General features: G+C 33.6%; 4 protein-coding genes across 4 annotated transcripts; 3 read left to right on the top strand and 1 right to left on the bottom strand.

The window, feature by feature from the left end:
• The first annotated feature begins 3,676 nt into the window (after positions 1-3,676).
• LOC107018207 (ornithine decarboxylase) lies at positions 3,677-5,275 on the top strand. The gene has a single exon (XM_015218626.2). It carries the CDS (start codon positions 3,782-3,784, stop codon positions 5,075-5,077), a length of 1,296 nt encoding a protein of 431 aa, XP_015074112.1. The 5' UTR covers positions 3,677-3,781; the 3' UTR covers positions 5,078-5,275.
• A 3,641-nt stretch (positions 5,276-8,916) lies between these two features.
• Positions 8,917-11,076, top strand: LOC107017608. Its single transcript, XM_015217783.2, has 4 exons — positions 8,917-9,116; positions 9,206-9,291; positions 9,927-10,184; positions 10,747-11,076. Exons 1-4 carry the CDS (start codon positions 9,005-9,007, stop codon positions 10,909-10,911), a joined length of 621 nt encoding a protein of 206 aa, XP_015073269.1. The 5' UTR covers positions 8,917-9,004; the 3' UTR covers positions 10,912-11,076.
• A 1,721-nt stretch (positions 11,077-12,797) lies between these two features.
• LOC107017609 (plastocyanin, chloroplastic) lies at positions 12,798-13,986 on the top strand. The gene has a single exon (XM_015217784.2). The coding sequence runs from the start codon at positions 13,298-13,300 to the stop codon at positions 13,808-13,810; it is 513 nt and encodes a 170-aa protein (XP_015073270.1). The 5' UTR covers positions 12,798-13,297; the 3' UTR covers positions 13,811-13,986.
• A 237-nt stretch (positions 13,987-14,223) lies between these two features.
• LOC107017607 (phospholipase D delta-like) lies at positions 14,224-21,812 on the bottom strand. The gene is made up of 10 exons (XM_015217782.2): positions 20,910-21,812; positions 19,529-19,645; positions 18,839-19,033; positions 18,241-18,522; positions 18,072-18,140; positions 17,793-17,940; positions 16,803-16,951; positions 16,094-16,255; positions 15,131-15,331; positions 14,224-14,805 (listed from the first exon to the last, which is right to left on the bottom strand). The coding sequence occupies exons 1-10, from the start codon at positions 21,810-21,812 to the stop codon at positions 14,512-14,514; spliced, it is 2,520 nt and encodes an 839-aa protein (XP_015073268.1). The 3' UTR covers positions 14,224-14,511.
• Between the last annotated feature and the right edge of the window lie 1,094 nt (positions 21,813-22,906).

Raw genomic sequence — 22,906 nt, 5'->3', positions numbered from 1 at the left:
GAATTAATATGAATATTTGGTAGGAAGATAATTAGTACAAAATACAAGTCAAAGATTGTATCTTGGTAGGTGAAAGTTAGGCAAACCATAAAATGGTTTGCTATCTTAACCTTGACAATTTTGACACATAGTGATGTCATGGATGACATCAATAGGATGAATTTATTCCTATAAATAGGTAGCTCTTAATTCATTTTCAAATCATCCTTTCACTTGCCTTCTCACCTTCTAAGGCATTGTGTTCTCTCTCTTGTAGTATTTCACTTATATTCTTTGTATAGTGAAATAAATATTGGTGCAGTTGTTCTTTGGTGGACGTAGGATCATTTTGATCCGAACCACGTTAAATATTGTTGTTCTTCCTTGTTCTTTAGTTTCACGTTTCCGCTAACATATATATATATATATATATCAAGGGTCATGATTACAAAAATAATTTAAAAATGTATAAAACAATCCGTATAATTAATTATATTGGAACTTTGTCGATTAACTACGAGAGACAAAATTTCTAGCTTAGTAGCTACTAATGACATTAAAATATATTATTATTATTATTATTATTATTGCTTCTTCACTATTTTATTATTAAATCTTTGTTGCATAGATTATCAATAAAATAAAAGATCTTTGTTGAATAGATTACCAATAAAATAAAGATCTTTGTTGCATATAACTCGAGAATAACGCAGTGTTAATTGATGCTAACACTTCTATTACATCTTACATGATTAATTAAATGAATTTTCTTTTACTCATAACAAAAGATTTCTAAATGCAACCTAAAAATGGAGAAATAATTAATAAGTAACACTATTGTTTTGTTTATTTTAACCTTGTTACGTGAATCTAAATTAATTTAATCAATAAATTTTAATTTTATTATACTAGAATACAGATAATATATAATAAAGAAATATCATGCACACTATCCATTTTTGTGAAGCTGTAAAATTGATCTAACAAATTAGGTCATGTAGCAATAATATGTTAATGTGCAATTCTTTTATTTTATTATTTAGAAAATCAGATCTAGTATGCAATAAGAAAAATTCTTTTTTTTTTATAAAAAAAAAGAAGAAAAAAACCACTAGCCAAAATTGATTAAAGCCAAAGGGGTTGTTGACTTGTTGGTAAAGGGTTGGTGAGACTTGAACAAGTTGACTCTTGAAAACGTTGAAAAGGGGTGTATATATTTATTATTTGGTTTTTATATGGTGTATAATTTCTTCACGTTTTTATTTGATATTAAATTTCAATTAAATTAAAATTTATGTTGAAAAATTTTAAAGTCAACATAAAATATTTATGATAAAAATGAGTCCATATTCAAAGAGATTCATAACGTTTATTATGGGCACGATACTTAGTCCTTCTTAATATTAGGAGTTTACTTAGTATTTTCCAAAACTTCTTTATTATAGCTTTCTTATCGTAAATTTTATTCGTTCTGTATGTATTTTGTAAAGTAAAACATATTTAAGAAATTGTATTTGACTAATTCATTTGGAAAATATTTTTTTTACTATTTAATAAGCATATTTTACTTGATCAATATTTTTTGAAAGTACTTTTGTATTGAATTGAAATATATATGTTTTAAATTATTAATAAGGAATTATTTGATCATACTTCTTAATTTTTTTTTAAAAAAAAACATAATTAAACAGTTAAACGAAAACAAAGTGCCTTGAGACCACCCTTATGACAAGATTCACATTTTTCATGTGCTCGTTTCATTATTTACATCGAGATTTGAAATTAAAAAAAAATACTAGAATAAAATTGAAAAAAGACTCACTGCCACAAATCAATCATGCATCATCTCTTTTAGATAGAAAAATATATATTTTTTGGATTTTTTATTTTTTTTAATATATATATATATATAGACTAGACTAAATAACATATTTTTTCATACAGTATGAATATAAATTAGTTGACTAAATAATAGTCGTATTGTGAAAGAGGAGAAGATAAATTAAAAGGACGACTCTAATAGAATTAGTATTATGTACCAAGTGAAACTACAAGCATATAAACCAAATAATAATAATTATGATAATGAGAAAATATATATTCTATACTTTAACTCAAGCAATATGATGTTGAATGTCACGTATTATCATACAAGTTTATTAATATAATAAACAATAGACATCAATTTTTAAAAGGACAACTTTCACGTATAGCAAATAAAAAATTCATATTTATATGCTATAGTAAAGTTTGCATAATTGCGTTTCATAGCAAACATGAAAACTGTATAATTCGCTATACATATACAGTTGAAGCAAATAGTATAAAACAAAGTGTATAAAATAAGAAAACGAAGTGTATAAATAAGAAAGAGAAAGACACTTGGCAGAAAACTGCATAAAAACGAAGTGTATAAAACGAATTGTTCTATTATAAGTGTATAGAACGATTATATACAATTTGAATTTGTATAAAATGAGAAAAACAAAAGAGACTTGACAAGGAATATACAATTGAATCGAATTGTATAAAACGAGAAAGAGAGAAATTAGATACAATTTGAAAATTGTATAAAACGAGAAAGAGAAGAAAGACAAAAGAAACTGGGCAAGAGAGTATTTTTATTGTGTAATTAATTATAAGTGTATAGGACGAAAATATATGTACTTGCATGTGTATATACAATTTTTCCACGCTTTATACAAACAGAAACGCAATTTATACATTTTGCTTCTGTTTGTATAAGTGAGAAAGGCAAGGGTGGCGAGCGAGATTTGGAGAGTGGCGAGCGAGATCTGGAAGAGAGGAGAGAGGGGAACAAAAATATATGTATTTATACAATTTCCTTTGTTTTATACAATTAGAAACAATTTTTATACACTTGTGTTTGTATAAAAAGTGAGGAAGCGAGCGAGAAATTGGAGAGAGTGGCGAGCGAGATATTTGGGAGAGAGGCGCCTGACAATTTTTTGCAAACGTTTGCTATGGAGCACAATTAAATCAAATCATAGCTACTCCATTGATTTTAGGTTATTAGTTTGCTATTATATATAATTTTCTCTTTTTAAAAATACAATTTATAACAATTATATTGTACAAAACAATCATTTATTAAGTCGATATAATGGGCTAAGTATAAATGTTTCACTTTTAATTAAATTCTCGAATTTCAATTATATAAAAAAAATATTCCAAAAGAATAACTTTCTTCGATTGATATTTACCACCAAAAGAATAATTGGAATGTAGCATATAATATGACAATTTGGACTTTTGCTACGTTTTTATTTTGTGGTCCTATAATATGTACTAACGAATTATATGGAAGTTGGCTTGCAGTTGAATTACGCAACTATATATTCTCTATATACAATATAACATTATGTTTAGTGCTAATTAGGACGTAAATTATTCATACATAAAATGAATATAATATTTAATTTTTTTAATCAATGATAAACATACAAGTAATAAGAAATTTTATGTATTTTATATAATAGAAAAAAGAAATGATCAAATATAGATTTGATTTGAATTGACATACCAAAAGGTACGCACTTTATGATTTGATTAATATAAGTGGTAATTAATTAAATTAATTTCGTTGACCACCTACCCCTTTTAACAACTATTATTTTTTTCTTAAAATAAATAATAATAAAAAAATTACACATTTTTCTCTCTTTTTTTTTCTCTATATATTATGGTTAATATTATTTGAGGTTACTCCGTCTCAAAGGGAACAGAGAAATTCTTATATTTTTCGGTTCCTATTTTCCCTTTGATTCCTTCTTCTCTTTGAATGGCCGGCCAAACAGTCATTGTTTCCGGTTTGAATCCGGCGGCCATTCTTCAGTCCACAATTGGCGGAGCTCCGGTGGCAGCGGCGGCGGAGAACGGCCATACGAGAAAAGTTGTTCCTCTGTCAAAAGATGCCCTTCAGGATTTCATGGTTTCAATCATAACACAGAAATTACAGGACGATAAACAACCCTTTTATGTTCTAGATTTGGGTGAAGTTGTTTCCCTTATGGAACAATGGAACTCTGCTTTACCAAATATTCGTCCGTTTTATGCTGTTAAATGTAACCCTGAACCTTCATTTCTCTCCATGTTGTCTGCTATGGGTTCAAATTTTGATTGTGCTAGCCGTGCTGAAATTGAGTATGTTTTGTCTCATGGTATCTCGCCGGACCGGATTGTTTTCGCTAACCCTTGTAAGCCGGAATCGGATATTATTTTCGCCGAGAAAATTGGGGTTAATCTCACAACTTACGATTCCGAGGATGAAGTTTACAAGATCCGTAAACATCACCCGAAATGCGAGCTTTTGCTTCGAATCAAACCCATGACCGACGGGAACGCGAGATGCCCTATGGGTCCAAAATACGGCGCATTACCGGAAGAAATCGAGCCGCTCCTCCGTACAGCTCAAGCCGCTAGACTCACCGTCTCCGGCGTGTCCTTCCATATCGGCAGCGGAGACGCCGATTCCAACGCTTATCTAGGAGCCATAGCCGCAGCGAAACAGGTTTTCGAAACAGCAGCTCAACTCGGAATGCCAAAAATGACGGTACTCGACATCGGCGGCGGATTTACCTCCGGCCACCAATTCACCGCCGCTGCTCCCGCCGTTAAATCAGCTCTGGAAACCCACTTCCACGACTTCCCTGAGCTAACCATCATCGCTGAACCAGGTCGTTTCTTCGCCGAAACAGCGTTCACTTTAGCAACAACCATCATCGGCAAAAGAGTCAGAGGTGAATTAAAAGAATACTGGATCAACGATGGGTTATACGGATCGATGAACTGTGTACTTTACGACCATGCGACGGTGACGGCGACGCCATTAGCGTGCATGTCGAATCGTAATAACCTCAGCTGCGGCGGGTCGAAAACGTTTCCGTCGACTGTATTCGGGCCCACCTGTGATGCACTTGATACCGTGTTAAGGGATTACCAGTTACCGGAGCTACAGGTTAATGACTGGCTGATTTTTCCTAATATGGGTGCTTATACAAAAGCTGCTGGATCAAATTTCAATGGATTTAACACATCCGCCATTGTTACTCACCTTGCTTATGCTTATCCAAACTAATGATTAATTAGGCTTTAATTACCATGGTGATTGTAATTTTTTTTTTCTAATTTTGGTAATTTATTTTCCAATCAGCTTGTAGTTTCTTTTTTTTTTTTTTTGGTCTTATAAGATAAGCAAGGATTAGTCAATTGGATTTGCTTGTACTTATATTTTATGTCTAAATAATCCAATTTCTATCTATTGAATTTTGTGTTCGAATCAATGTTTTGCATTCGAGTTTTAAGTATGAAGAAAATTATATTGAGATCATTATCATTTGAATAAGCCCTATAATAAGAGAAGGCGATTCAAATTTAGTTGGTGCTCTAGAAACGAGATGAGAAACAAAACTAAACAAATTAAATTCATGATATAAATTCAAGTTATGTTTAATTCACTTAACTACCCCAAGTTTAAATATGAAATCCTTGCTTGAAATTTCTCAAATTAAATTCATAAAATTTAAAAAATGAACCGAAAAAATAAGACTACTTATACTTGATAAGCATTTTTTCCCGCGTTATAGACCATGCACCACCGCAATCAATTGCGCGGGTGGGCCATGTGATTTGGATCGCCCATTACACCTCAATCAGAATATGATGAAAGTATATTTTTGAGTCGATACAACAAATATAGAAAAGCAAAATTATTCGTATATATCAGTTATGATTTACAAATTATGAAAGATATATCATATATTCTCTCATGAAAGAATCTTGAGACTCAATAAAACAGCAAGTTGAACTCGAGGTACATCGATTCTTCCGAACTCTTCAAAAGAACCGAAATTGTGGCATATAAATTAGTCTTACCACTTGCTCTATCCACAATTCATCATGTTTCAAAAATATGTTTTGAGATTCGAACTATATTATTCAACATATGTATAGATTGAACCAATACCTGTAATATTCACTATATTCATTTCAATTTTTTTATGATTATATCTTATGTAATGATAAAAGCATGTTCGTTAATGATAATTTTAAAAAGGTGGAAATCAAAAGATTATGAAGTGGAAGTAAAAATTATTTTAGAGCCCAATTATATTTATATTGAGCTAATAATGCTGGGAGACAAAGATAGTGATTCCCTCCTAAATTATTGGAAGAAACCACCTACCTAAATGACGACAAATTCAATGAATAAAGTGAAACCCTACTTTAAATTTATATATTCTCATAATATTGTCATTTCTAAAACAACCACTAATTAAATACTTATCATTTTATTAAAAATTAAGAAAATATTCTTTCTATCTAGTTTCACGTTTACTATTCAAAAAGATAGGTAGCTCATAAACGTATTTTTTTTTATCTCAATCAAAGATGATATTATTTAAATTTCAAGAATTGAAATTAGTAATTTAATCATGAATTTAAATATAATTTTGTAAAGATCATTGAAAAGGTGATTGGAGCGATATGAATTAGAACGTTAGGAATTAATATTATATGATTTTCTTGATATGAAGCTCAAAAGGCAATAAAAAGGAACAAAGGAAATAACATTTATTATTTTTAACATATGAAACATTACAAGTTGAAGTAATAGTAAATACACTACATCTAAGTATATTAATTTAGCTTTTAGGAATTAATTTTATTCAATTTAACTTTAGAATTTGAAAAAGTCATTTATTAATAAATAAAAAGTATCAAATAAATGACGAGTAATAGAGCATATCAAGAAAAAAATGTGAGTGCTTTGTAGTATGTCAAGTTATTTTATTAGAATGACCGATTGAAATAAACAAGTTGAAAGTATTGACACATTCAAATAATTTTTAAAAATAAATGAGTTATATATTCTAATAATTCTTAAGAAAGACGATTGATAATGATTAAATAAACTTTCCTATTTTAATTATTGTTGACACCTTCTAAGTTCTAATCATGTAAATTATGGTAGTGAAAAAAACAAACATTGTGATTTTGTTTCATCATCAAATAGTAAGTATTTTAAAACTATATTAATTTCTTTTTGAATCTATGGTGAATCATAAGTGGACTTGGTGACATCATATAGTAGTATATCTTCATTCACACTAATATTTCATCAAACTATTTTATGTGATTATTTTTCTTATAACACATACAAAAAAAAAGGTAGGTACACTATTAAATGTTTGTTCATAATACATCATGGTAGTCTTTTTTAAATAAAAAATCTACTACCAATGAGAAGAATACACAAAAGAGAAAAGATTAAATATAAGTATTTGGTAGGGTATGTTTGTTCTTTCTCTTTTGTTGAATAAAATAAAAAGGGGCAAGTGAATGGTCAAAGTGATATTATTTTTAAATTAAGCCTAGATTGTAGGTAATACCAAAGAATAGTTTAATTAAGATAAAATTATTAAATAATTTAAATGATAACTTAATTTTCCAAATCTTAAACTGCGATTTGGTTCTTGATCTCATGACAGGAGCTTAATTATATATATATATATATATATATATTTGAGATTCAGTATTAACGATAAACAATTGTAGTCTTCTCGCAATAGTTTGGATTATCCTTTGGATGATAGTTAGCTTGTATTTAGGAGTTTTAATCTCATATAAACTCTATCTCATGTATTTCAGATTATATCTTATGTAATACTATATATACATGAATAGACGATACTCTCAAAATATAGAGAGTCATTATCAAATTCTCCTTCTTTAACTTGGTATCAGAGCAGGGCCCATCTCACCCGATGTTGGCGTCCCCAAAATCAAATTGTCTACGCACCAGATGCTAAGCACTGGGCGTGACGTGGGGTGTTAAAGAATGACAAAAGTCCCACATCGGTGGTTAATGAGATGGGTAGACTCCGCATAAAGCTTGGGCGATCCTCCTCCCTTTAAGTTAACTATCATCCCAATGATAATTCATACTATTGCGATAAGACTACAAAGTTTATCCTTAATATTAAGCTAATAACTTATTTCGAAGAATAGGTTATACTGAGTCATTTTTCAAGAACAATTTCGATAGTATTACTTGAATCTTGAACCTATACCATTCCAAAAGAAAAGAATAATAAAGAATCTTCGTTATTAATAGAATCCAAATATTCTCTCGATAAAGTAAAAGATCATTTTATCAATTAATTATATTTCGCCTGATACATTTTGTTCGTACGTATTAACAACAAATAACAACATATCTGAGTAATTCCAATAGTGAGATTTGGAGAGGAATCGTACACATAATATTTACGAAAATACGGTATGTATGCCATTTATGATCAAATGTGAAATCTTAGGTCTAATTTGAGCTACACTTTAAAAGAAAATGAACATTTCACTAACAGATCCAAGCCTTCTCTATTGAAGTCCAGTTCTGTGTGGGCTTTCTATAAAAGTCCAGTTCTATGTGGGCTTGGGCCCAAAATGTGGAAATTTTCCTAAAGAAGCAAAGTTGTTTCCACGTAATCATGACTAATGACATAATTAGAAAGTAGAAAGTCTTTTCCATACATCTTCAATTAAAATAAATATAGTAGCAAAATGTCATGTCTAAAACAATTAAAAAAAAAGAATTGTATCATATGAAAATTGTAAGAATGGAAAACGAACTTATGTAAGAGAAGAGAATTATATAGCGAAAATCAAATTCTTATCAACCAAACAAAATCTAGAGAAACGAAAGACTATTCACTCGAGTCATCAGATAAATTTTAAATCATAGAAATGATATGCAAAATATTAACTCAACGGGCTAAGACATTCAAATTATATCCGAAATTAAATTTAATTAACTGAGTTACTAACATCTTCGTCACGAGCTATTGGAACCACAAAAGGAATTTTGTTTAAAACAGCAAGAGATTTTATACAGTAAAGTCGGCAAAGGCAACAGTATATATTGAGTCTCAATTTTTTTTTTCCTTTTTTTCATCTTCCTTACATTACAAAGTAAATAAAAATCTGCAAAGCTTCACTGATAGCCATGGAAACTTTGACGTCTTCTGCCACAACTACTCCTTCTCTATCCGTTTTTGCTCCTAAATCCAAACATCTCTCTTCTCGTAAATTTGTCAAGTTTTCAGTTTCACGCAAAAGTATGTAATTTACTCATTTTTTCTCATGTTTTTTCAATCATTTATTGATTCTAATGCTAATCTTTTTGTTTTTGTTTTTGTTTTTTCAGATAATGGAAATGAACCCGATCTTCAATCGGATGCGAATGACAACACCAGTATCGTTCCCATCTTCAACAATCCTACTCTCTCCAAGGTATTTTTTGATTGATCGAGCTTAAACTTGTTACTTTTATTTGATCTGATTGTTATGTTTCCATGAAATTATGGTGATTGTTGAGGTTTTTATTTGTGGTTCTGTTCTATCTAGAGGTATTTTTGATCCATTGACCTCAAAGTTCAATTTTTTTTTGATTTTATTGTTGGGTTTCCATGAAATTATGTTGATTTTGAGGTTTTCATCTGTGGGTCTACTTTATTTAGGGGTATTTTTGATTCATCAACCTCGATGTTGCTTAAATTTTATTTTCTTTGATTTAATTGTTGGGTTCTGATTTAAGGTAATTCTGAAACATCACATCTCGAATATACTTCGGTTTCATTCAATGAATTGTTGGGTTTCCACAAAAATATGGTGAATTTGGGGTTCTGATTGATGGGGGTGCAAGAGTAGTTTTGATTTTTCACTTTAAAGTTCGTTTCGTTCTTTGGTATAATTTTTGAGTTTTCCAGGAAGTTGAGGTCATTTGGGATTCTAGTCGGTGGATTGTGCTGGATTTTGAGTTATCATCCACAAAATTGAGTTATTTCTTTGTTTAAATTGTTGGTTTTTAACTATATTGTGGTGAATTTGGGGTTCTGATCAGTGTCTCTTTCGGGGATTTTCACCAGGATGCAGCTATGGGTTTGGTCCTTAGTGCAGCTAATGTGAGAGGCTGGACTACTGGCTCGGGTATGGAGGGGCCACCTGTGCCTGCTGGTTCTGATTCTGAATCCAATACTGACCAGATTTCCACCTTCCCTTGGTCTCTCTTTACTAAATCTCCGCGAAGGCGTATGCGTGTGGCCTTTACTTGCAACGTCTGTGGCCAACGAACTACTCGTGCCATCAATCCTCATGCCTATACTGATGGCACTGTTTTTGTCCAGGTACTTTACTAACAAGAACCTTACAAGTTACATTGGTTGATGAAAGAATGAATCAGTGACCCTTTCTTATGTAGCTTATTATTTTATATCTTTATCGAAAAATAGAAGACAAATGCTTCCCTCAGAAGTAAGAAAGGATCTTTCTGGAAAAAAGTAATGAGGACTTGGTAAGAAACTTTCTAGAGAAAAGTAAAGAGGACTTGTTTCTAAGGGATGCAATTTTACCCTAATCAACCAAGTTTATTGAGAAATATAACTTTTTAGGGTGAGGGATCGGACGAGATTTTGAATCATTGTATTGGTCTTATATATTTCAATATCCGAATATCGAGGATGAGACCGAAGATTTGCATTTGTTGATAAACTCTCCAGGGGCTGGGTAATAGCTGGGGTGGCTATTTATGATATTATGTAATTTGTGCGACAAAAATCCATACAATATGCCTTGGACTAGCCGCTTCTATGGAATCTTTAATCTTTATCGGAGGATAAACTGCCAAATGTTTAGCATTCTCTGCTGCTTGGCATGTAAGCTAATTTATTTGGTTTCTTGTTTTGGCAGTGTTGTGGATGCAATGTATTTCACAAGCTTGTGGACAATTTGAACCTGTTCCATGAGATGAAATGCTACGTGAGTCCTGACTTCAATCCAAATCCAGACAATGATATTGGCTTCAAGTATTTTGATATGGATGATGACAACGATGACGTCTTTCCGCTTTTTTAAGGTCTGATAGAAGGATGTGTAAAAATTAGACTGTTATACATTCCCTTGCTTCTATTAGGCAGTTTCTTTAATCACATGACTGTAAATAACAAGTATACCCTGTTTATATGACTGTTAATAATTGAATATGCATATTGATATGTCTTATCTTGGTTTGATCTTGAATCTTGTGGATTCCATTATGGAGTTTGTTTGGACAAGTGCCCTGTCCTTATTGATGTTTGCGTATACGTTTGTGCTGCTGGGTTCTAATATTTGTGATGAATTTATTCCATATTTTATAATCACAATCTCGCTGAAGGATATCCTATCTATGCTCTAGGATGTCAAAATGCCAGCCACTTTTTGGCTTTTGTTTACATGTGCTTACTAACTCTGCAGGTTTCTTTTTATTTTTATACACTATAATTGGTTTGGGTGAATAAGTGGTCCATAGGGGGGATGTAACAGCGATGGTTACTTCAGTATACCCCTAGTAGAGTCAGAAATGAGATAAGTTAGCTGCATGATTCCTAAACTAGATTGTTCCGACCCCTTTTTTCCCTTCTGGCTTTATTGAACAAAGCAAAGCATTTTTGTACCCCTGAACTATCATGCCAGAGTTTTTGTTTTTGCTGGTTCATCTTGACATTATATGCCTGTTGTGAACTTGGGGAATCGAGTACTAACTTGGTTGGAATGAAAAGCAGCTCTAGATTCAAGAGCTGTCAACCTTTTGAGCTGGATTTTATTGTTTTTCTTTTACAAGCAAGCCAGTGAGCATGACTGGCGATGCGATGTAAGCCAGTTGGTTATGTTAGGGAATCTTTTTGATAGGCTACTTATCCAGAATGGAACCTTGCTTGATTTTGGTTTTCCATTGAGGGAACTGTGTTGCTGGCACTTCATTTGAAAGTCAGATAGTGGCTTTTCCTACTTACCACTTAGGTGACTTGGTGTGAGGTTAAATGGTAGCCTAGGGGTTCAAGTGAACCCAGTAGTTCCTGCACAAGCTCTCTATATGTATTACAGATTCTCTAAATATGGATAAATATTTGAATTTGGACCCAATTATTATTGTATAAACTCAAGGACATTGTAGGAAACCCATAAGCTTAAAATCTTGAATTCGCCTCTGCAATGAGGTTAATGGTCCTTTGCACTAAGCTCATCCTTACTGTTACCATAGGAGCAAGAGAAGCTGATTAATACCCATTCTCATTGTGAGAGTGTGGCTTTGAGAGTATACGTACCTACTGTGAGAGTGTGGCTTTGGGGGTTATCATTTTCTGTTGCTCTATGTATGCTTTGTTAAGTATGAAACCTTCACTCAAGGTATATTTAAAGCACAGTCCACATGTGATGATATTTTGAATTAGAATTTGTAAAGCAGAATTAGATGGAATAGGCCTCGAGGGTTGTAGCAAAAACTACTTAGTACAATTGCAGTACAACTGAAATAAGGGTAGTACATTAGAGTACCCTACAAGAAGCATAAATATATATATGAGTTTGCATTTCCTAATGTTTATGGCCTATTCTATGTCAATGCATGGAGCATCAAATTTGTGGAAACTTTGCAGGTTAGTCCTCTCTTCATGTAAAGAACCCCATATTAAATAATGTATAGTTGTCTCCGTTTGATCTATAGGTCAGAAGTTTGAATCGTACAAACAATCATTAGTGCTTACATTAGGATAGTAAAGCCTATAGATCACACCCTTTTCATAGAGTTAAAGGGTTTTTAGATTAATCGAGGGGAAAATGCAAGTAAAAGATAAATTTACACTTATACTGTAGATATTTTCACTTACTAGTATGTACAAGTAAAGTTATATTTATTTTTTGTATACGAGGGTTTATTTGTTTTGAAAATATCTTCTTTTGTGAGCTATGGTTAAGTTAATCATGTCTCGTTCCATAGATAATCACATTAGTATTTTCCATTAACATAACTAAACTTCTTTTAACTGTAAATATATTATTCAAGTCGAAAACGCATCTTAAACCTATCATAAATTACATGTCTGCATCTTTCAAAGGGGAATTGTGACCTTCTATAGAGCCACATAATGGAATATCTACGTATTGAAATTTCTATATATTCTACTAGTTTAAACTTTTTGTACATTCAATATAATTGTAGCCCTTCAATTTCCATTTTTAGATAAACATATACACGTCATAGGATATATAATCCATATCAACCAATAGCATTGTTTCACAGCAGATAACTGTCCATCCTCTCATCAAAGTGTACACCACTCATTTATACAAAGAATCAACCTCTTCCTTCGTTACTCTATCTACAACCTCACATATTAAAACCCCATCAACTCCTCCTCCCCTTCTCTTGATTCCAAATTTTCAATCACAAAAGCAACAACAAGAAGCATATTAATAAACAATGGCCACTGTTACCTCTGCTGCTGTTGCTATTCCATCTTTCACTGGCCTTAAGGCTGGTGCTTCATCATCTTCCAGAGTTAGCACCGGTGCATCCGCTAAGGTGGCAGCTGCCCCAGTTGCCAGATTGACCGTGAAGGCGTCTTTGAAAGATGTCGGTGCTGTGGTTGCTGCCACCGCTGTTAGCGCGATGCTTGCTAGCAATGCCATGGCACTAGAAGTGTTGCTTGGTGGTGATGATGGGAGTCTAGCTTTTATTCCTGGAAACTTCAGCGTTAGTGCTGGTGAGAAAATTACATTCAAGAACAATGCAGGGTTCCCACACAACGTCGTATTTGATGAAGATGAAATCCCAGCTGGTGTGGATGCTAGTAAGATTTCCATGTCTGAAGAGGATCTTCTGAATGCAGCAGGAGAGACATACAGTGTCACTTTGAGTGAGAAAGGAACTTACACTTTCTACTGTGCACCTCACCAGGGAGCTGGAATGGTTGGCAAAGTTACTGTGAACTAATTTTTTTTCACACCTCTGTTATGTAAAAGTTGATTTGAGTTCCCATCAATTTCAACATTTTCCTTTTAGTATTGCCCTTCTCTTTTTGAGGTGTAATGAAAACTCAGGAAATTAAAGTTGCATATTTATCCATGTAATGTCATTTTGTGATTAATACCAGCTTTTTTGGACTGTAATGTTGCTTTTGTAACATCAAAAAGTTCAACCTTTCTCCTGATGGTAAACAACATACCGTTTCAGTTGCTCAGACTCTTCAAAAATGTTGTCAAATCATCCATAAGTAGAGTGTTTTTGAAGAATCCGAGCAACATAGTATCTCCTAACCTGTATGAACTTATCCGTATTTACACCAATGAAACTAAAGAATAAAAATATCATTCTCAAAGTAGAAAGGGATATAGAAGAGACGGAAATTAGATAACCGCAAATGGCCGAAAATTTTCACTCTGCACCTGTTGAAATTACTTTAAAGTTAACTGTACATTTGGAGAGATTCTTGAGATCATCATGAACAAGATATATATTACATTATTAGTATAACAAAGAATGGTATAACATTAGTAAACATGATGCGCAACTTCGACAGCAACCAAGATGATATATTTCTTGCTCACTGAGTTGGAATTCTGCTAATTATTCTCACCAATTCTATAAGAAGTTGGTTTGATTTACAGGCATTACAAAACCGGAAGACGGAAGAGTTATGTGGTTAAAGCATCAGGAAGATTGGTTCGAGCTCCTAGTATTTTACCACCAACATCAGGAAAATATTCATGACCAGGCAAGGAACTTACTTGCCCATCAGTACCTACTTGGACGGGATACTTGAGAAGATGACCTTGTAAAGGTTTGAATTCATGAGCTGTAAATCTTTTCCAGTTATCTTCAGCAACCTCATTTACATGCTTCACGCAGTTCAAACTTTCTGGCTTTGTGAAGATATCGTCTAACTTGCCCATGTGCTCTGCCCATAGAGACATTCTATAACCATATACCTGCAGTCAAAGGCGGATCAACGTGATTTCAACTTTTACGTGTTCAGAAGGTAACATTTATTGCAATGTTACTGATTTTTTTCACATCAATATCTATGTTCAATGTTGAAAATACTGAGTTTGGTTGAACCAATCAAATAGAAAATCTATCCGCCTCTACATTCAGCTGTAGTTGTTAATTTTAGTCAGATATGTCAAGAAGATTCTTATGTAGACAGGGTAGCATGATCAAAAAAAATTTCCTGCTTTTGATTAAGATTTGCTACTTCTGATCAAAAACAAAAATGGTCTAGTTTGCTTTATTTGGGAAAGGAGATTCACGGACCTGGCCATGTGGATGTCTTTTCTTCATAGCCCAAGTGTGATGAGGTTGATACGCACCCATAGCTATCTCTGTGTCTCTTGAACCAGCCATAGATCTTTGGTTAATATTGGCAGATCCTAAAATGACATACTCATCGTCCACTATCATCCCCTTGGCATGTACATATATCATAAACCGTCCAAATTTCTGTGAAGCTGAAATCTGATGGCAGTTTCATGGCAAAATTAGCCCTCATCATTATGTGTACTTACAAGTCTATCCATAACAACAACACAGATAGTTTTTGGTTAAGGTTGAGAGTCTGTTTTTTGTAGATCCTCGGCTCAAGTAAGAAAAGGACATAATCAGATATCTATAATGAGATAATATCTAGGATTTCAAAAGATTCATACAACCATCTCTGAATCTTTTGTGATTTCTTTTGTAACAGCACGCCAATTTGGTGTACTTCTATTATGTTGAACATACAAAAGAAAAAAATAGATCCAAATACTACTAGGCTACTATTTGTTCTTCGGAAATATTTGAGAGACAGCTCCTATAACTGGTCAAATGTTGTTTAAGGTATTCTCTTGGTTTATAATGTATACAGAAGAGTTGATGGGTACTCAGCCGATGTCATGAAATGATCAAATTACAGAGAAATAAATCTAGTTCCGTTCACGAGTTAGAATAGTTTTATTTCTTTTAATCTAGAAAACTAGCATAGATACTTGTGCATACAGAGTATACAAAGTGACAAACATGTTTCTAATTTTACTTAAAAGTTTGTCTCAGTGATCAGAAATTCACAATCAAGCACATACAGTTGGAGAAGTAGCCTAACTGAAGGAAAAGAGGGTATCCTTGAGTATATCGAACCACTTCAATTCCAAAAAACATCAGATAGATTTTAAAGCATCGTTAAGCGAAAGGGTAACATGACAATAACTTAGCAGACATAATGAAAAAAAAGATTCCTACCAAATCGCCATTTGAAGCATAGTTAGACTTTGATTCTCCATGTAATTCTTCTCGATTACCCAGACAATAGAAGTTTAGATAGTCAGAAAGATGTACATCTTGAAGTTGAGAAGATTTTAGCTCTTGAGCAATGATTCCATACATCATTTTCATAGTTTGCCTCTGCAAGAGAAACATGATAATGAGAATAGCAGCGAAGGATATAGTCTCTTAGGAACTAAGAACAATCTTTGATTGTTTCTGGCATCAAACTACAACAAACTCAATAAATTAAACGGAGTAAAACTGAAGTCCAAGAAGTGTAATGGAATTGTCAGTACCCTTCAGCAAAGAAGAGGTCTTTACTATATTCTCTTTCGGAAATGGCAACAGAACTAAGAAAGTGTTCATTACATCCAAAAGAGAAGAGAAAACAGAGAAACAAGTAAAAGAGGAGGAGCACCAAAACCAAAAGGAGGACTTCTACAGGTAGATATATACTCAATTATTCAATTATCCACCAAACTAATTAGATTATCACGTTTGGCTCACTTATCCCCGTGTTAGGGGCAAGAATTACCAAATCATGCACTGGTGATCCGAAAAGTTGGACACTGTATGTCTTTCTTTCAGTCGATCAAGTTAAATCACATTCTTATTTTATTGATTAAAACAGTCAAGCAGACCAATCATACAATGCTGACATTTAAAGAATAGTACGCTGCATAACCTGCCAATACAGAATTTCTTGCACTGAGGCAGAAGTGGGGACTCCCTCGGGCCACATTGGAATGACAATATAAACAGCAAACCGCTCTTTTGCCCGAATTTTGCTGGCTATTTTTAAAGCAAGCTCCATGGGAATTAAATTATCAGCACCTAAAGTATAAGCAAACACTGATCAGGGAACAAAAAACGATGGAGCCATAAAGAGTTGCACACAGAACCAAGGAAACCGTTATTCACTGGCGTAGTCTAGGTGACCAAACAGCCTCATTAAGGTACGACTCCTTGAGTAGAGATGATTCATGTCTTTTCTAATATGATTCATGTTAATGGCCATGGTTGGGTGAAAAAACAGTAGGCCTGCAATGATGAATTTCAGCTCATAGTATGTCTTTAACACTTAATTTGGTTAAAACAAAGGGAAAAAGAAGGGAACCAAAGTGGATTAGCATTGTTCACTTCAAAGAAAAAGGGTTATTCTCCATATTAAATGTAAATGAAAGTACAAGAAAAAGTCTCAACTAATCCTCCGGTACCTCACCAGCATAAGTACCAACTAACTCTATCCACCAATGTGTAAACAAATGGGAAGAAATCACCTATCTTTTGATAAAGAAGGGGATTTAGATCATGAGTGTAATTTAACTATTTGTCATTAAAATCACAATATTTCTCTCCAAAACTGAAGGCATCACAACTTCTGAAGTAGAAGGGTACCATGGCCTACAATTTACTTAATCCTGTTATTTATTCATGATTAAACAAGGTAACTGATCCTTCCGATCCATGTTAATCACCTTCCACCTAACCTCCTCTTTAACCCAACCAAACATAAAATGAGAAAGAACTCCATTAGTCAGAGACATTGGATTTGTATCATATCTCAAGGCAGTTACGGTTCTTACTTTCCTTTGACAATCCAAAAGCACAGAAGAAGATAAATGATGCTAAATAAGATTAGGAACAACAATCATTCCGAATAAAGATGATAAACCTGCTTCTTTGTATGAAGGCCAAGCATATGATGACCCAAGGAAATATTGATTTTCAATATAGATAAAATGTTGTGCCTGTCTAATTGCTTGAATATATGCCATCTGGATACTTCTATCAATCACCAAATTTTTTGCACAGACAAGGTTCTGCAATGAAAAATGTCAAGGACCTTTTAGAAAGTTTAAAAAATTTCGAAACAAACGTTATATAAAGATGGCATGTGATATCCAACTTTCAGTATGGACTTCAAGAAACAAGAAGCTACAAGAGTATGCACCTGTGATTCTGCCAAAAGAACATCTTTTGGGAATCCTTTCAAAGACCCTGAATCAATAGATCGAAAGACCTGTAAGCATTCAAACAACATAGTGTTAGCTTTAACTTAGTTAAACCTAATCAATGACTCAATATTTACGTTGTGAAGAAAAAAGTTAGTTCATGTGAACCTGAACATTCCAGTTTTCAGGATCTTCTTCCTTGGAAACCCACAAAGATTGGTCATCATTTGGAACAGAAGAGGAAGGGCTTGTAATCCAAGAAATTCTTTCTATTTTGATCAAAGCATCGTCGTGCCAATGAGATATCTTTTTCAAACGTCTTCCAAACTCTGACCATTTTGTGGCTTTTCTCCATCGCTGCTCAAAGTTTGTGAGTACATCATATGCGGCAGGTCCTTCAATCTTGCAATGCAAGTCATGCCATGGCTGTCTAGGTGCCTTGGTTCCTGTCTATTAAAAAGACAAAATTATATCTTTGCCAGGAAAAATCTCAAAACATCAGTCGGGGATAAAAAACTTGATAACGGGTCAATAAATGAAGGTCGGATAGAGAGGAACAACATTAGTTCAGAGAGCAAGTGTGTCATCATTTTTATAGGCTTGCAAGAGAAAAAGATAACTGAAAACTAAAATATCAACTGCTTAGGAAAACAGATTTTTTGAATTGCCTATATGTAATATTTTGGCAGGTTGAGATTACTAAAAGAATGTATGCTCAGGTGTTATATATTTCCCATCACAGAGGTCTACAATGAAAAATACTCACACTAAATGTTGGATTATGAAAATCATCCTTGAAGACTGTGTCAAGATCACGGAATAATCTATGCTCAGGTGTATCATAACGGCCGTCACAGAGGTCTAGACCGCCAATGAAAGCTGAAACCTTTCGGTTATTGCCACTGGCTTGTGTGTCCACAATCACACACTTCTGATGGTGCGTATAAAGGGTTCCCACCACCTGGATATTATATAAACAGAAATGTAAGTTATCTGGATGGTTTAAATGAAAAGGAACTTGTATAGTTTGTCAGGTCTTTGGAGGGAGCGATCTTATGCAAGATCATAGGACACAAGTATTTTCACAGAAATAATGTAAACACAAGCACATCTTACAAGTGATTGATATATAGGTTGAATATTTATGCCTATGCTTTTCTTCGTTACATTTTAAAGTAAACTTTTGACAAAGTTAAATTACTTTTTCCATGTAGGTCTCTCTACATCTCCTATCTCAGATAAGGAATGAAAATTTTCTTATTGTAGGTCTTAAATATGATAATTAAAATGGCAAAGAGCTACCATGGACAAAGAGGAAGCAGTTTGCCACAAAGATCAAGAATTTTGAGTTTTCAGGCTTGAAAATTGTCCCTTGAACTTAAAAGCCAGAAATCATCCATAATCAGACTATCATCTACTCGAGTCAAACAAAATATTGGTATGGTATGAAGCATGCCTGTTGCTTGAAAATGCTTAGCTTACTGCTCGCATAACGAGGTGCCAGCACACAGTTGACGGATGAGTGCTTAAAAAATTTCCGAGTTTCTTCATCATGAGTTTGCATCACTCCATCCTGCACAATTTGGTGCTTATTGAATCAGAAGTACAGTATCAAAATACTATCAACTACACGAAAATTGCTAAAAGAATAATATATGCAATTAAGTTAACATCTTACACAACTAATTCAAATATTAAGAAAAGCAAGGCATTGTAGATGCACAGGGGTAAACTACATGAAAGGCTACAGAGCCCCACAGTCTGAGATTCAGTTATGGCCCTTGAAAGGCCCCATTCAGTTGCCTTACATCATTCTTCAAAGTATATATTCTTGAGAAGGCTTTTAAAAACTTTTTTTTGAAACAAGCACCAGTAATCTTCTAGCTATAAAAGATTCTACCTGTACAATCCACTCATTCCATGAGGTAGACTACCACCTAACAAACTTCAAACACAGTTTGACCGATCAAATTAAGCCGGTACTGCACACATAAACAGGAAAGCTCAACAAAATGGTTATTGGGGTCTCTTACAGAATAAGCTATGGGGATAGACTTAACAAGAGCTTTAAATGCGCTCAAGGGAGGTGTCCAGTAATGCCATCAACTTCCAAAAGTGCATGAGGGTAACAAGTGTCCTCCGTAGAACAATTCTTGTTGAAGGCATAAAGGTAGTGCCAAAAACATCGAGAAGTGTAAGCTTAAGGAATATCAGGCCATCCAGCGAATGAAGCCAAGCACCTATAGAGTTGGTACTTCTTCATGAACTCACATTACACAAGCAGATAATAGGCAAAAAGGACCATCATTACCATAAGATCTAGCTAGTGATGCCTCAATCTTCAAAAGCCACTAGATCTTTGACCTATATCATAGTCCATTACTCCATTAACAACTTCCAAAATACGGAATCACGGTATTTCCCTCTTTTTCCGGTTGGTTTAAAAAGCAAGAATAAAGTTATCGGCTTGTACTTTTGCAGAGCCCTGGACCTAGCATAGTTATCAGCTGCAATGAAAGAATTCATTGTTCATCCATAATACCAAGAAAAGAGCCAGCATTTTTAACTTTCCATGTTAGGAGAGAAAAGATACAACCTAGAAAAACATTTCCTAAAATGAACAGGAACAAAGATTCAAAAAGGGAAAAGGGTGAGAGAGAAGTACTTACAATCTACATAATCCCAACATACATGTAAAGTTCCAAAAAGGAAAAGTAGATTATTATAATGTGCCTCACCAACTAGTCAAATGCTATATAATACCAAGTTACACAATCTATTAATCAAATTGAAAATCATTCACCATAAAATTATCCATAAAGGCACAAATATCATACCGTTTGAATAAAGAACTTGCTGTGAGAAGTTTTATCATCCCAAACCAACAGCAATACCCTCACACCTTCCTCCGATTTGTACTTAAGCAACTCTCCAAGTGTCAAATCTCCGCCGCTCGGCAACGGCTTACTTGGCTCCCTAACCAGCTTCACCTTGTGAAAAATTGACCACCCTACCACGTACACCAAATGATGTGCCTCCAATATCGCATGACATATATCTTCCCAACACTTGCTATGCTCAAATATCTTATCATCATCCAATTTAATCTCCGGCAACATCCCGTCAGGCACGTGAGCGTCCTGATACAGAGTAACAGATCCTCCGTGCCTCACCGGGAAATAACTCGCTTTCAGGCCAAAATCTTCTGATATACCGCCGTTATAAGCAGGATTACCATCACAATGTATGAATCTCATTTGCAGCCGAATTGCACAATCAGGCTTCGGAGGTTTTCCATAAGGTCCAATTATAGGAAACCAATCATCAATTAGCTCACCTGACTTGATCTTCTCAGCCAGCACGGTAGCAACTCCGATATAATCCGCACCAAATACATCATTATCCTTAACCAGAAACTCTACTACCGAAACCGGATGAGCAAGCGGGATTTTAAAATGCTCGTTCCAAACAGGATCCTGACAATTCGATATCACGCGCGTACGCGCCACAGTAGCGCCGGTTAAGCAAACCGTCACATACGGATCACTGGTGATGATTTTCCGGTGATGACCTTTCCTTCTCCGGCGAGTAAACGGTTTCCGGCAGATATCTAAAGCTGTAAAGCATCGACTGAGACGTTCAGTTACTAAATCCATGTTAGGTAACCTTCGAGCTTCTATAATCTTCAAATCAAAGTCTCCATGAAGATATACCACATTTTCACAATTCTCATCCGCCATTGATATATATATATATATATACACACAAATTTACACACACAAAACAAAAACGATCCTTGAGGCAATGTGATATATAAAAAGTTGAAGGTGAATCGTGTAACCGCCGGCTATGGCGGAGTGGTTAACCGACGGGAAGGGGGAAAAATGAACAAAAATTGGTGTCTCCGCCGTAGCCAACGGTGGTGGAAAAAAGTAGAAAGGTGGTGGTTAGAAGAAACAGAAAATCAGCAAATTAATACATTTGTGTGAGAATTGGAGCACACGTTCGATGCGTTGGACTCTGAAGTTTACAATAAATAGTTTTACACGTGGCTATTTTCCGTGTTAAATGCTAAGTTTTGGTCAAATTGCCCCCAAAATTCTTATTTTTTGTTTGGAATGAGTAAATTTCAAAAAATGTCTTTTACTGAATATTTCTTCCATCTATTTTATTCATCGTGTTTATGTAATTGATCTAAAATAACGGATAGGATCGATATCAATATTAGAAAAGATCATTTTAATTTTCGTATTTATGTAATTGATTTAATAAATTAGTTAGGATGTTTATCAAAATTAGAAAAGATGAATACGTCTAATTTATAGTTTCTTACATTTTGATTGTCGTATTCATATAATTGAGCTAAAATAATGAATAAGATGTTAATCAAAATAAAATAAAAAATAAATACGTCTAATTCAAAATTTCTTGCAATTTTAGTGTGGTAAATTGTTACTTAAAGAATCGGAAGATATAATGAATTGATAATTGTTATCTTTATCCCTACTCAAATAAACATGAAGAAAAAAAGAAGAAAATATTAATAAAATAAAAAATAATTAAATTCTTTTATTTAATGTTTCTTAAAAAATGTGAAAAAAAATATGATAAATAAAATATACGATAGGGAATAAATAAACCAATAGATTTCGGAAGTTTGCATTTATGCGTTTACTTTTGTTATGCTTTTCGCAAGGTCTATATTTACCATGGCCATATCAAAACAAATTATAGAACACAAGCAAATTTTTTGAGACAAATTAATGTTTCTTAAATTATACTTCCTCCGTTCAAAAATGTTTGTCATGTTACGCTTATTAAAAAGTCAATTTAA

This window comes from Solanum pennellii, chromosome 4 (assembly GCF_001406875.1).
Source record: "Solanum pennellii chromosome 4, SPENNV200".
NCBI lineage: Eukaryota > Viridiplantae > Streptophyta > Magnoliopsida > Solanales > Solanaceae > Solanum > Solanum pennellii.
This window is presented reverse-complemented; position numbering and strand designations above follow the sequence as displayed.

Coding starts and splice junctions, on each gene's coding strand:
- LOC107017607 (XM_015217782.2), bottom strand. CDS start 21,812: ATGGCGGATGAGAATTGTGAAAATGTGGTATATCTTCATGGAGACTTT. Junction 16,952..17,792: donor GCCTTCATACAAAGAAGCAG/GTTTATCATCTT, acceptor CTTATACTTTAG/GTGCTGATAATTTAATTCCC. Junction 16,256..16,802: donor AAGAAATTCTGTATTGGCAG/GTTATGCAGCGT, acceptor TTTCTCTTGCAG/AGGCAAACTATGAAAATGAT.
- LOC107018207 (XM_015218626.2), top strand. CDS start 3,782: ATGGCCGGCCAAACAGTCATTGTTTCCGGTTTGAATCCGGCGGCCATT.
- LOC107017609 (XM_015217784.2), top strand. CDS start 13,298: ATGGCCACTGTTACCTCTGCTGCTGTTGCTATTCCATCTTTCACTGGC.
- LOC107017608 (XM_015217783.2), top strand. CDS start 9,005: ATGGAAACTTTGACGTCTTCTGCCACAACTACTCCTTCTCTATCCGTT. Junction 9,117..9,205: donor GTTTTCAGTTTCACGCAAAA/GTATGTAATTTA, acceptor TTGTTTTTTCAG/ATAATGGAAATGAACCCGAT. Junction 10,185..10,746: donor ATGGCACTGTTTTTGTCCAG/GTACTTTACTAA, acceptor TTGTTTTGGCAG/TGTTGTGGATGCAATGTATT.